The sequence below is a fragment of the Dendrobates tinctorius genome, unplaced genomic scaffold, assembly GCF_039654945.1.
Source record: "Dendrobates tinctorius isolate UK_male_01 unplaced genomic scaffold, ASM3965494v1 ptg000326l, whole genome shotgun sequence".
NCBI lineage: Eukaryota > Metazoa > Chordata > Amphibia > Anura > Dendrobatidae > Dendrobates > Dendrobates tinctorius.
The window spans coordinates 4894542-4908067 of record NW_027361993.1 but is presented as its reverse complement, the minus strand read 5'-3'; the positions used below and the strand labels follow the sequence as shown (position 1 = coordinate 4908067).

At 45.1% G+C, this 13526-nt stretch overlaps 1 protein-coding gene across 4 annotated transcripts in view; it reads right to left on the bottom strand.

Moving 5' to 3' along the window:
- The window catches only part of ARHGEF16 (Rho guanine nucleotide exchange factor 16), a 132462-nt gene that overhangs the window by 97534 nt on the left and 21402 nt on the right, over positions 1–13526 (bottom strand). For all 4 annotated transcript variants that reach the window (XM_073561700.1, XM_073561702.1, XM_073561701.1 and 1 more), the window contains exon 2: positions 7471–8037. In XM_073561700.1, the coding sequence (XP_073417801.1) occupies positions 7471–8037 (567 nt within the window). The remainder of the gene's footprint in view (positions 1–7470; positions 8038–13526) is intronic.

Below are 13526 nucleotides of genomic sequence, written 5' to 3'. Positions count from 1 at the left end.
AGGTGTTTCCATACAGTTTACGCCCCATGGCAGACAGTTTGAAAACTTGAGAGTCATTGGAGCGGCCATAGGCCCCAATATCAACAGCAATAAATTTGTATTCCGCGTCAGCGATGGCCATGAGGACAATTGAAAAATATTTCTTGTAATTGAAATATTCCGATCCCGATCCGGCTGGCTTTACAATGCGGATATGTTTCCCGTCCACAGCGCCCAAGCAGTTGGGAAACTGACATATCTGTTGAAACTTTTCTGAAATTTCAATCCACCTCTCTGTTGTGGGCTCTGGTAAAAACTCTTCAGCTAAGGAGTCCCACAGTGCACGGCATGTGTACTTCACTATTCCAGATATGGTGGAAATCCCGAGTCTGTACTGGAAATGCAGTGACGAAAGGGATTCTCCAGTTGCAAGAAATCTGTGGGGAATTAAAAAACAATCAATTAGTTTTAAATCACAGCATTACATACCAAAACTCAGCTATAACACTTGGAGATACAAACTACCACCAACAAGATTGCAGTGAAAGTGTGCTCTGATGCGAGCACATCCAATAAATGTGGCTTACCTTACAGTCACCATCAGACGCTCTGCGGGTGAAACAGAGAAGCGGCAATAGGTGTCTGCTTTTCTTATGAGGTGTGCAATGCGCTCCACCAAGTAATCAAAATTCTCCATTTTCATCCGAACATATCCAAAAAATTTATCCGGGTTTCGTCGAAGGTCCATGCAGAGTGTAGAATAGACACCACGCGTCATTCTCTTGGCTGTGATGGGGTGGATCCACAAACGTAGTCTACGATGCCTGATGCGCTGCTGTCTCGCTCTCTCCTTCTCCAGAACAATCACCCTCAAACGATTCGCCTCCGCTGTAAAATCCGCCAAATTCTTCAAAATATTTCCAATGACAACATCCATCTTCGCCAGTAACTTGCTCTTCTCTCCAACCTGCACTTTCTCCTCTACCACCTGTCAAAGAAGGGCTGTAGGAACACGCTATATATAGTTTTCCAGTAGCCAATCCCGTTCGGAAGGCCACAAGGGGTGTTTTTAAAAACCGGATCCGGCGTAATCCGTCGAAAAACAGATGAACCGGATGAGACGGATCCGGTTTTGTCTGTCAAGAACAAGACGGATCCAGCAGAAAACCGGATCCGTCACATCCGGTTTTACAAAACATTTGCCGGATCCGGCGTTCCGGCACGACGCCGGATCGCGCCTGACGCCGAAAACCTGATGTGTGAAAGTAGCCTTAGTCAGTAGTTGATTGAGGAGCTAGAGAGAAGAAGATCCCTAGAGAGAGGGATAGATGGATGGAAGTGCTGCAGCAGATCCCAGTGATCTGGGTCTGCTGGCACGGGAAAGAGAGAGCAACATAGACTGAAAGCTTGACTCTCCATAGAAGGAAAGGATTAGTACAGAACGTGAGGAGTAAAGGAACGGAGGACGTGGGCGAGAAGACAACCCTTCCTAGAAGTTCTAAGCGCAAGGCCGGGGCCCGGTCCCCGAGGTGATACGGATACTAATGGTCCTGCAGCAGACACCGGAGGAATAGAAGTAGTGACCACTTTATTCCCACAAAAGACATGGGGGCACAACAGCAACTGGATAGTGAGCCGGGACTTAGTAGCAAGGAGTCCCCGAAGCAGGCTACAGCTGTCTGCCGTACAAGTAGAGTTCATAGGAACATCAGACAGGAGGAACTCCAGTGTAACTCAGTACTAGGAGTACTTCATCTAAATGCGCTATAAGATGAGACGTTCAGAAAGGCACAAGTTGGCGGAGTGTTGGAAAGGAGTATTCCTTCTGGCCTGGGGGGTTGACCGAGTCCCAGACCCGGAGGACACGGCACAGAAGCAGGCACCTGTTTGTGCAACAGACTGTGAGTAAAGCTTTGAAACTACATGCCCTGGTGTCCTCCACTTATTACAGCGTCAACCTGCCCGGCACCGTTACATCCCCTGTGCCTGACACTGCACCACCTAAGTGTCACCATATCTACTCTGCTCTGGGACAACACCCCTACCTGTGGAGTGCTATACCATCCCTGCTGCACCACACCAGCTGTCCCAGAGGATCTGTCTGCAGCGTCGGCCTAACATCTACATTGCCAAACACCACAGGTGGCGTCACGACTTACTCATTCACACTGAACATTTACCATGGGTGCCCAGGGCCACAGCTACCGTGACAACTCCCATTAAGATCCACCGGGCCCGGTACCGAGTACCCCACAGCCCTGGGTGTGAGGGCGTCCCACTTCTGACATAATAGTGATGTCAGGCGGGGTGGCGACATGTGGGTTCCTCAGAAATGGTGGCAGCAGTAAGATTCTGCATGATCTCTCCAGTGCCATCCCTCCAAGAATGATGATCTTTTGAACAGCACATGGTCTTTGCACACATTGCGCTCTTTTCTGCAGATTGGTCACAAAACTGAAAAGAATTTTCTAGTACCAGCAAAGTGAATGAGATACCTGAAGTCTCAAGCACACGTTGCTTATTTTTTTCTTGCATATTAACAGCTGATTCAAATCTGTAGCTTGTCAATTCTTTTGGTATTTTTCCTTCAGATTTCACTCATATCAATGAATGAGAAAAAACAAAATGTATTTTATGCCGAGTATTCGCTGCCAACACATCAGTATTTTCAACAGATTTTTCTGCTGCAAATCATGAACATGTGCACATACCTTAAGGGTACAAACTATTTTTTTCTGGCCCGTGGGCTGTCAGTGAGTGCAGGGAACTACGCACGGACCAATGTTAGTCTATGTGCTAGTGCACATGGGCGATTACGTCCACAAACCTCAGCTCTGCGTGTGGGAGGGGGGGTGGGGTATTAAAAATTAAAATATTGCAGTGCATGTAAAAAGTAAGCAGCACTGGGCGAGTACACCGAGCTGCACAAGGTGCCAGGCATGTGCACAATTTGTAAGATCGGTCAGCAAAGTTCAGCGCTCGCCTGCAATTAACCTTATAAAGATAAGCTGGTCAGCATAGAGTATTAAAAATAGCAGATGCAGGACTTCTTTTTTACTTTAGCCGCAGTACACAGTTCTGTTTGTTCTGCTGTACTTTATTGCCCTTTGACCATTGTGTGATCCTTGGTGGTCCACGTCATGTTCAGCAGGACCATGGGGATCCCGTGGCATAATATAGCACTTGATACAAGGGTTCTAGGACAGTATATTGAAGTACACAGTATAGCGTCTCACTACTATAAGACGTCATTTACACAGCCGGATATGCAAATTCCAAGACAAGAGCATCTCCATACTGTACTGAAGCGCTGTATGGCGGCACACAGGGAGCCTGCAGCACCATAGTATGGAGTAAGAGAGTCTCCTGTGTGTATAAAGCTCAGGACTTAGAAGGGCAGGTGATTAATTGCTGCAGTAATCTCTCTGGCTTTATGTGTTTTTGCTTCTCAACCTCCAGGCACTTTACATAATCTGAATATTTCTCATAAGATTTGGCTGAAGATCCAGAATTAGAGGAGAAGCTTTTTACTGGGCGGATTGGAACCCATGGATTACAAAAAGTGAAATCATGGCACAATTATCCATTCCAATATGATCGTCCTCATTTACAGACAGAATGGATATGACCCGGATCCATCTGTGATGGTGAGATGTTTGCACATAAGCAGCCACATCTCCAGTTGAAATAATTGGGAGCAATGTAGAGATGGTTGCCCATGTTTAATCTGTTCTTTATGACCAATTCGGGGACCTATTATTGAAATCAGCAGTCGTGCCAAAACCAAAGACCTACGAGAGCCTTAAATTCTTCATAGTGTTACATTTCCAGGATAGGATAAGTAAAACATAGCTGATATCTTTGAGAAACAGCGCCACACCTGGCCACAGGCTGAATATGCAAGATAATAACCAGCTGACCTTGGACAATTACTTTTAAGCCCAACCACAAAGGGTTGTTATTTATTATGCTTTGCTTATATCGCTCCATCATATTCTGCATCGCTTTACAGACATCACTGTCCACATCGGGGCTCACAATCTATATTTCCTATCAGTATGTCTTTGGAGCGTGGGAGGAAATCTGAGAACCAGGAGGAAACCCAAGCAAACACGGGAGAACATACAAACTCCTTGTAGATGTTGTCCTTGGTGGGATTAGAAATGGCCAGAGTGAGCCTCCCAACCCCCTGGAAGAGGCGTGGGCGGAGGCCAACATGACGGGGGGTTGGAAGTTAGTGAGGGAAGGGGAAGGGTTAAAGGGGAGGGGGAGCTAGGGGGTATTTAAGGCAGGGTCTGGGGGGAGCCCGCCCTCTGTTCCTGTTGTCCCAGCTCCTGAGCAGTCCCACCCTCCCTCTTTCTCTTGGGTTGGTAGTACGTGATTCTATTTTGGGTCATGGCGGTTTTGGGGGAGGGGGGAGTCCTTGAAGTCGGTGGAAATTGGTTTTGGAGACTCTCTGGGTAGGGTCTCCTTCGTTTAAAGGTATGCTGGTCGTGATCTGGTGAAAGGTGGATGGGGAGTTTTCCGTCGGAAGAGGGCGGATCCCCAAGGAGTTTGTGGACAACATCTATTGGTGTGCTGGTGCTCCCGAGCCTGTGGGGTAACAGCTGAGAGCAAATGGTCGGGGGTTGTCCACGATATTTGGACTATTTCACCACGATCTTGTGGCTTTAAGGACTTCTCCTTCCAGGGTTAAATTCATTGTACTCATGTTGTTTATGATACAGTGTTTGTTTGTTTATTGTTATAATAAAAGGCTGCTGTGGCCATAAAATTCCAAAAGAAATACCGGTGTCTGTGTATTAGTTGGCGCCGAGGTGGGGGTGGTCATTTTATGGTCACGGTGGGGTTTTTGGGGGTAAGTCAAGACGCTTGATATCCCCTTATGAGGTAAATACTTGGGATTCACTAGTAGGACTTTTATGGATTAAAACGTGCGCTGCCAGACCATCAATCCTCACAAGTTGTGTACTTAATATATTTATTTCCCAACGCGTTTCGAGGTCATAAAACCTCTTCCTCAGGGGATGACATGTCATCCCCTGAGGAAGAGGTTTTATGACCTCGAAACGCGTTGGGAAATAAATATATTAAGTACACAACTTGTGAGGATTGATGGTCTGGCAGCGCACGTTTTAATCCATAAAAGTCCTACTAGTGAATCTGAAGATTTATGGCCACAGCGTGGTCATTTGGATGTGCAGCAAGCTGACCGCATTTCTTTATGCTTGTTACTCTCCTATATACGGTGAGTATAAATTACTATTTGATATCTTGGTTTTCTCAGATAAGACCCTATTGCGCTTTTTTTCCTTGCAGTTTCAATTATTGAGGTAAATACTTGACAATACCAACGTCATGAACCCAGGACCCCAACACTACAAACTGCTAACCACTGAGCCAACATATTGCCCATGGTCTTGCCATGGAGCGGGAGGTGCCCAGAGCAAGAAGTCACCCACCCAGTAAGACCCCTCACTCATCAGTATCTTTGCTCCATAAATTCATAGTCACTTATAACATCTATAATTGCTGACTCTGTAGTGCATTATATAATACCTGAAGTTCTGATGAAAGAAACCAGTACGACAGATAGGGAATACTTTTACAATACAGCCGTCAGTGTGTGAGGGAGGGGCATTTACTTTTTTGCTCAAGACATAACTATAAATATGCCTTTAGTCTCAGGAGTATTTTGTACAGCATGGAGAGAAGTGATTCTAAAAGGTTTTCCAGTTTCTTAAAAGCCCTAGCCCCCAGCTTCAATTTGTATTTTATTTGAGTTTAAACAATGCGCTATACTCACCCTTCCTGGGTCCAACACGGAGTATCTGCTGCTGCGCCCAGTGTTTGTTATTGTTTGCAGTGCTGATGTTAATCAGTGAGCTCAGCGGCTCTGCCCGAGTTGATGGCACAAGCCAAATGGGAGCTGCTAGACTTAGAACTGCAGTCAATAAAAGGCTGCAACCAATTACTGAGGTCATGCCAGAAGACACCAGGGAGCTTTGTTGTTGACTCAGTGCAGGATCTGGGGAGAGTGAGTAAGGCAATGCTTTTTTTTTTTTTTTTTTTTTTTTTTTAACCCTTTGGCAACATGCGACATTAGTACTGCGCATGTCGTTTCACCTCTTTGATGTGGGCTCCGGCGCTGAGCCCACATCTTTTCCAGCACGTCAGCTGTTTTGAACAGCTGACGTGCTCAGAACAGCCGTGGGTGGAATCGCGATCCACCTGCGGCTGTTAACCCGTTAAAAGTCGCTGTCAAACTCGGACAGCTGCAATAAATACAGGCTTCCAGCCATGGCGCCGGAAATCCACCCATTGGTGACCTCCGTCACGTGATTGCCGGTCACCGATGGGTCGGCATGACAACCAGAGGTCTCTTGGAGACCTCTATGGTTATCAATGCCGATTGCTATGAGCACCGCCTGGTGGTCGGCGCTCATAGCAAGTCAGCAATTCTGCTACATACAGGTGATCTGATCATCACCTGTATTTAGCAGAGCCGATCGGGTTATGGCAGCATCTAGTCTCCCATGGAGACTAATGAAGCAAACCAAAAGTAAAAAGAAAATGTTTTAAAAATATAAAGTTCAAATCACACCCCTTTTGCCGAATTCAAAATAAAACAAAAAAAATCAAACATACGCACATTTGGTATTGCTGCGTTCAGAATCGCCTGATCAATATAAAAATTTTTAACCCGAATGGTAAATGGCGTAACGAGAAAAAAAAAAAAAATTCAAAACGCCAGAATTACGTTTTTTTTTTTTTTTTGGTCGCCGCAACATTGCATTAAAATGCCATAACGGGCGCACAAAAGATGGTATCTGCACCAAAATGGTATAATTAAAAAGTCAGATCGGCAGTCGGCACGCAAAAAAATAATCTCTCACCCAACCCAAGATCACGAAAAATGGAGACGCTACAGGTCTCAGAAAATTATACAATTTTTATTTATTTTTTTCACCACTTAAATAAAAAAAACCTAGACATGTTTGGTGTCTATGAACTTGTAATGAGCTGGAGAATTCTAACAGCAGGTCCAAAAAACAGTTGTAGAATTGTATTTTTTTGCAATTTCATTGCACTTCGATTTTTTTTTTTATCGTTCTTAAGTACACAATATGGTAAAACCAATGGTGTCGTTCAAAAGTACAACTCATCCCGCAAAAAACAAGCCCTCACATGGCCATATTGACGGAAAAATATAAAGCTTATGGCTCTGCAAAGAAGGGGAGCAAAAGTCAGAAACGCAAAAATGAGAAAGGGCTGCGGCGAAGGGGTTAAAACACACTGAAGCCTGCAGACAGTGATTTTCTGAAATAGGAAAGCAACTTTAAATTTACTGGTTGGGCCAAAGGCTAGAGTTTTTTTTTTTTTTTTTCTTTTGAAGAGAATATATTTGGATATTGGTTAAATCTATTCCCCTCCATTGATAGCCCCTTTGCATAAAGACATGCACAATATCCATCAATGTGTAATACACACCTTAGATCTTGCAGGGCTCCTTGGAGGCGGAGCATTTGGATCTTCTGAAACAGGCTTTAAGGTGGAGATTGGTTTTCGAGGCTCATAATCATCATCCTTAAACCCTTTCATAGCCGCCCGGTAAGACTGATTTCGTAGATTTCTTTTCAATGTTCCCCCATCATCAGGATCATCCTCAGGGGAGTCTAAAGAGATGTCAGGAGCAGAAATTCTCTTAGGGTCATTGCGGGCAAGTTCTTTGCTGAAAGTTGTTGCGGCAAAGCTGTGATGTCTGGGGACTTTGGTTTTTGAGGCATGAGCCAAACCTTTTGGGATCATTTGTTGAGTTCCCAGCTTTTGTGCAGCTGGACTCTCTGTGCTGAGTACAATCCTACGCGCCTCCACTGGGGAAGGACCCTGATCCGGAACATATGAGGCGTTATCCATCGCATTTATGGTCTTTTTTTGCATAGAAGAATTGGAGGTGGTGTTGGCCTTGAAGTCCAGGTATTTTTTCTCCAACACAAGAAAAGACTTCTCCCCCACTGATGGATCCGAGTATCTGTGAGACATTGCAAAAAGTTGTACCTACAAAACAGAACCAATATATTAGTATATCCTATTAACTGAAGCACGATCCCGGCACTGGATACACATAGGTCAAAGATGAAGGAAAAAAATTCAATTTTAAAATAATCTGACAAAATATTTTACGCAAAGTGACAATATACCTAAAATTACAGCAAAGCTTTAGACCTGAGAGCAATAAATCTTGTAGAGTGAACAGCTACCATGCTGCAAAGTCTAAACTGATAATAAAATACCAACAAGGAAGATTACTGGAGGGGGATCTGGAAAGTGTCCCAACCTCACCTCCATGACGGATATAGCCATATAAGTTACTACTAATGCTATCAGGTTTCAGCAGATAACGATACGGCAAGTTATGAAATCAGACGATATGGGGAGCAGATCAAAAATAAATAAAGAAAATAAATAATATTCTTTAGTAGTATTCCAGCACGCTTGGCGAACTGCTACAAACGTCTCTGGTACCGACTGAAGCAAAGGTTTGACCATCATGAATGCCAATCCATCTTTTCCCCCAAAAATTTGTCTTTAAAGAGGACAACTCATACAGAATAAATTGTTGGCCTGTCCCATGTAAATGAAACACGTATAATAAAGAGCTGGTCATATGCTTTTAATAGTTGTTGATCAAACTGATGACCTCAACAAACACATCCAACTTTGCTAGGTGTGCATACATTTGGAACATTGAGTAAGTAATAGAGGTCAGTTTACAGCAGGGGTCTCAAACACACAGCCCTGCGAGGCTCCAATGTACGGCCCCTGGACTGATCGCGGCCTGCTCCAAGAGCTGCCCATATCAGTGTTCCTTTTCAACTGAATGTGCGTCCAAGGACACACATTCATTTGAAGTGTATTTGTGACGACCGTCTGCGAATCTGGGCTGCAGTAGGACAGCGCCCCGAGTAACCCCAAGACCCTTAACCCCTATACAGGGATCTGAAGTTGTAGCAAGGCCCAGGGGGTAGCTGTCTAGGGGAGCAGTGGACCAGAGCAGAATGGTCGTCAAGGGGTTAAAACTAAAACCCGTAACCGTGGTCCGGAGACAGGAGTCGGAGGCCGGCGGGCAGAAGGTACAAAATCAGTAGGCAGATGAGGGGTCTGAAGTCCGGGCCAAGGTCAGTAAAAACCAGGAGGGCAGCAAAAGTACAAAATCAGCAGGCAGAAGAAAGGTCAGGAATCCAAGCCAAGGTCAGCGTCAAAAATCGGGAGAGGCGCAGAGGTACAAAAACGGCAGGCAATAGAATGGTCAGAAATCAAGGCTGAGGTCAGAGTTAACTATAGCAAATCACACAGTAGCACGCAGGGGAACCAAGAATATATCCAGCGGCTTGCAAGACCAGTCCCAAAGTATTTGAGGGATCAGGTAATCCCTCACAGGTTCCCAGACTGATGATCTCATTAGGACCGCCCCCAGGACTAGGCCAGATGGTGATGCAGTAACCCCCTGATGACTGACAGAGGGGCGGAGCCTGCACCCACCAGATGCCTGCGCAGGAGCCCCTTCTCTGTCACCATCACCCACAGGCGAACCATGGCGCCTCCCAGTGGCCGAGGCAGGAACAGCCATCCCCGAGTCTGACGGCGAAGTGATGGTCCGGCGCCTCCTAGTGGCCGAGACCGGAACAGCAGGCCCAGAGTCTGACGGCGACGTGACAGACCGGCGCCTCCTAGTGGCCGAGACCGCAACAGCAGGCCCTGAGTCTGGCAACGACGTGACAGTATTGCAGCGCAGAGACTGGCTCTCTGCACCGCTATACCAGTGTGACAGGGGGTAGTCGTGGCCGACGGTGGCAGTACTACCACATTAACACATTGTAGTCCACTCACTTGTAAGTCGGGGTCCGTTCCAAACTGCCAGGGCCGCTTTTCTTCTAGCACTACACAATGATAGTCAGCGTCCAAGTTTATTTTCAGCATGACAACTTAACTCAGCTCGTCCAGTTTAGTTACAGAAACAGCACAAGATTCTTTGCAGTTTATAACTATTTCCGTTCCCTGTACTGTCCCTCACTCCTCCAGGAATATTACATTTCTGCATCGGATCCGCCAGTACCGCAGCTTCCTGACTGGTCAGACTGACACGCCTCAGGAGTTCCCCACCCGCTTCCCTCTCCAAAGGTGAAGTTGAAGGATGGCTTTTCCATTCATTTCCAGGCCATAGGCCTTGGACGTTAAGTGTTGTTCCCATGAAGTTAGCTGCTACCATTCTTATGCTGCCCTGATATTCCTCCACCACCGTGTTACTGCTGCTTAATCGTTCCCCCGGTCACAACTGTCCTGTCCTTGCTCCCGGCTCACACTGACTAACTAAAGGAAGCTCCCCAACTACTCTCTCTTAGCCCCTCCTAACCAGACAAATCCTATTGGTCCATCTAATCCCTATCCTATTGTGCTCCCCCTACTCATCCAAGTCCTACACTATCCCTATATCTTCGCAACATATAAACATAGGTACAATGCAATACACAATATATCACCATTACATGACATATGGAATATACCGCTTTCACCAGTTACATGTGCAAGGAGTGCAGGGCATTGAACTAGCCCCCCGTAACCCTTACACCAGTAAGTCAATCAGATGCCAGGAGCTATCTTCAGCATCTTCATCATGGCTGTGCATGACATCACTGCCATGCACCGCCGCAGCTGTGAAGGAGGAAGAGGCCATTGTTTGTCGTGGGAGCGAGATCAGGCGAGAAGGATTCCTATTTCTAGGTGTGTGTAAAGAGCAACATAATGTGTGGCATTGTTACAAGAACAAGCTGGGGGCATTACTACAAGATGGAACCATTATTACAGGACGAGAGACACTATTACAGGATGATAATACCGCATGGGGCCCGATTGGTGGGTGGGGGGAACTTTTTAAAAAAAAATATTCAAAATAAAGTATGAAAAAATAACAGAAAAAAGTATTTGGCCAATAAAAATGCTGTTTCATGAAAAAACTGAAGTAAAAAAGATAGCCTGCACCATAACGCACATGATAACCACCATCAACCCCTTTACGACCTTAGACATATCCTGTCAAATTTGTGCGCACAGAGGCTGTGCATGTGTAGAAGGGAGGACCGGGCTGCTACGGCTGCTGAAGCGTCGAGTCCGGAACTGCTGGGGCCGAACCTCCTGTTCCTGGAGGGAACAAGACTGCAGCCAGAGCGAGCCAGTAACCAGGGTGAAGGGGGCGTGGCCAGTCAGTGTGAGGTAAAATGGGTTGCACAGCCATTGAAGCGGTCTTCCCGCAACCACTGTGAGGGGAGCAACAGGCCGCAGCGTGAAGAGAAAGGGCGGCATACTCACAGAAACCGGTGGGTGTGCAGTGGAGCGTGCAATAGACGGAGCATCTCAGTACGAACGTCTGGGTGTCGGCTGATATTCAGAGAGACACACTCCGGGTAAAGCATTGCAGAGCAGCCCTTCATGTCATGGCGGCTGCTCAAGGAGACCCACGCCGAGAGGAACCTTGAGGAGAGATCTCTTACTCCACAGATATATGGACTAGGGGCTCAGCGAAGGAAAACCGGCTACCGCCAGAAGAAGGACTGTGTGCTAAACGAGGATGCCAGCAGACATTACACTGAACATCACCAGCATTCTGCTACCCACTGGGCCCTCAGAGTGACAGGCTGCGGAGTCATGATAAGTGAAGATTTCTATTAAGTTTTACCTTTGTATTCTCTCTTTACCCTGTTATCTCCCTGTGATTTTTCCCACTGTTAAATATAGTTGATCCCTGCTCTGCAGCATTTGTATTACTGCATCCCAGTACCTGCTTATTACACATGCGCGATCGCCGAGTGACAGCTGACTGACACTCAGCTCCCAGTGCCAGGAGAGGTGCCCACACCACTCCCAGAACTTTAACCCCTAAATGCTACATTCACTGCATTTAGCAAACAAGCAGAGGGAAGAAATCCCCCTCCGCCCTTGGACCATTGTCATGGGTTCACCAGACGCTAGCAAGTTAGTTAGATCATGTGCAGTGTGTGATCTAACTAACCTGTGTGCAGCACTGACAGGTCATAAAAGTACAGCACTGCTCCTGCATACCTATACCTTATAACTGTGATCAGACTGCAGAAAGTGAAAGTCTCATAGAGGGACCAAGTTAAAAAAAAAAAAAATAAAAAAGGTGAAATAAAAATTAAATGTGTTGCACCCATAAATAATATGAAAAAAAACAACAAACAATGAAACTACACACATACGACTCAACCTATAAAAACTGTCCCACTAGTTAACCCCTTTAATGAAAAAAAAAAAAAAAAAAAAAAAAAAAAAAAAAACACACCACCACAACACACTTCATACCAAACAAAAAGTGGAATAAAACGCGCTAAAAAAAACCGAATGTAAATAAAAATTGCATCACTGAAACCATCATCTTGTCCTGCAGAAAACAAGGCGCCACACAGCTCCATCAGCGGAAAAACAAAAAAAAAAAGTTATAGTTCTCAAAATAAAGCGATGCAAGAATATATTTTTTTTCCTGCAAAATAGTTTTTATTGTGTTTAAGCTCCAAAACAATAAAAAAAAAAAAATACAATATAAATGAGGTATCAATGTAATCACACTGACCTGAAGAATAAAGCTGCAAATTTTACCACACACGGAACAGCATAAAAACAAATAAAACTCCTGAATTGTTGGCTTTTGTTTATTCTGCCTCACAAAAATCGGAATAGAAAGTGATCAAAAAATATCCCGAGTCCGAAAATGGTACCAATGAAAAGCGTCAACTCATCCCACAGAATATTAAAAAAAAACAAAAAAACACAACCTTACATGACACTGTTGGTTGAAATATGGAAACGTTCTCTCTTAAAATGTGGCAATACAAAATGTAGTTTTTGTAAAAAAAATCAAAGAAAAAAAAAGTGTATTTTAGTGTTTGACAGTAGCCAAACAAAAACCCAATACAATATAAATCTGGTATCTCTGTAATCACACAGACCCGAAGACTAAAGCAGTGTAGTCACTTATACCGCCCTAGAAATGGCATAAAAAAATAAATAAATCCAATTCTTCACCTGCTGTTGATTTGTTCATTCTGTCTCCCAAAAATTGCAGTAAGGCTCAGCTCATATTTATCACTTGGAGATTTAAAGGGAAACCCTGATGTGAGTGCTCAGTGAAGAGCAAAGGATAAATGTTATGTAAAATGTTCCCAATTAAAAGCTTCAACTCAATCCACAAAAAAAAGCTAGTCCCAACCCAGGTCCATTACCTGTTAACGGAAATATAGGGGGCTTCCATGTTACTGGTAGCACAAAGGCTCTGGAAAAACGCTATGGCTCCTCACCTCTGATGCGCCCGAGGGGCCGTGGGATGCTCTGTACCGAGCCCATTAACTTCGATGGGAGATGTCACAGTGGCGGTTACACGGTCTGTGGCCCCAGGCAGTCATGTAAAAAGGTAGAATTGGATGGGGATAAAGTTTATGTAGTGATTCATGACGCCAATTGGAGTGTTCGACTAG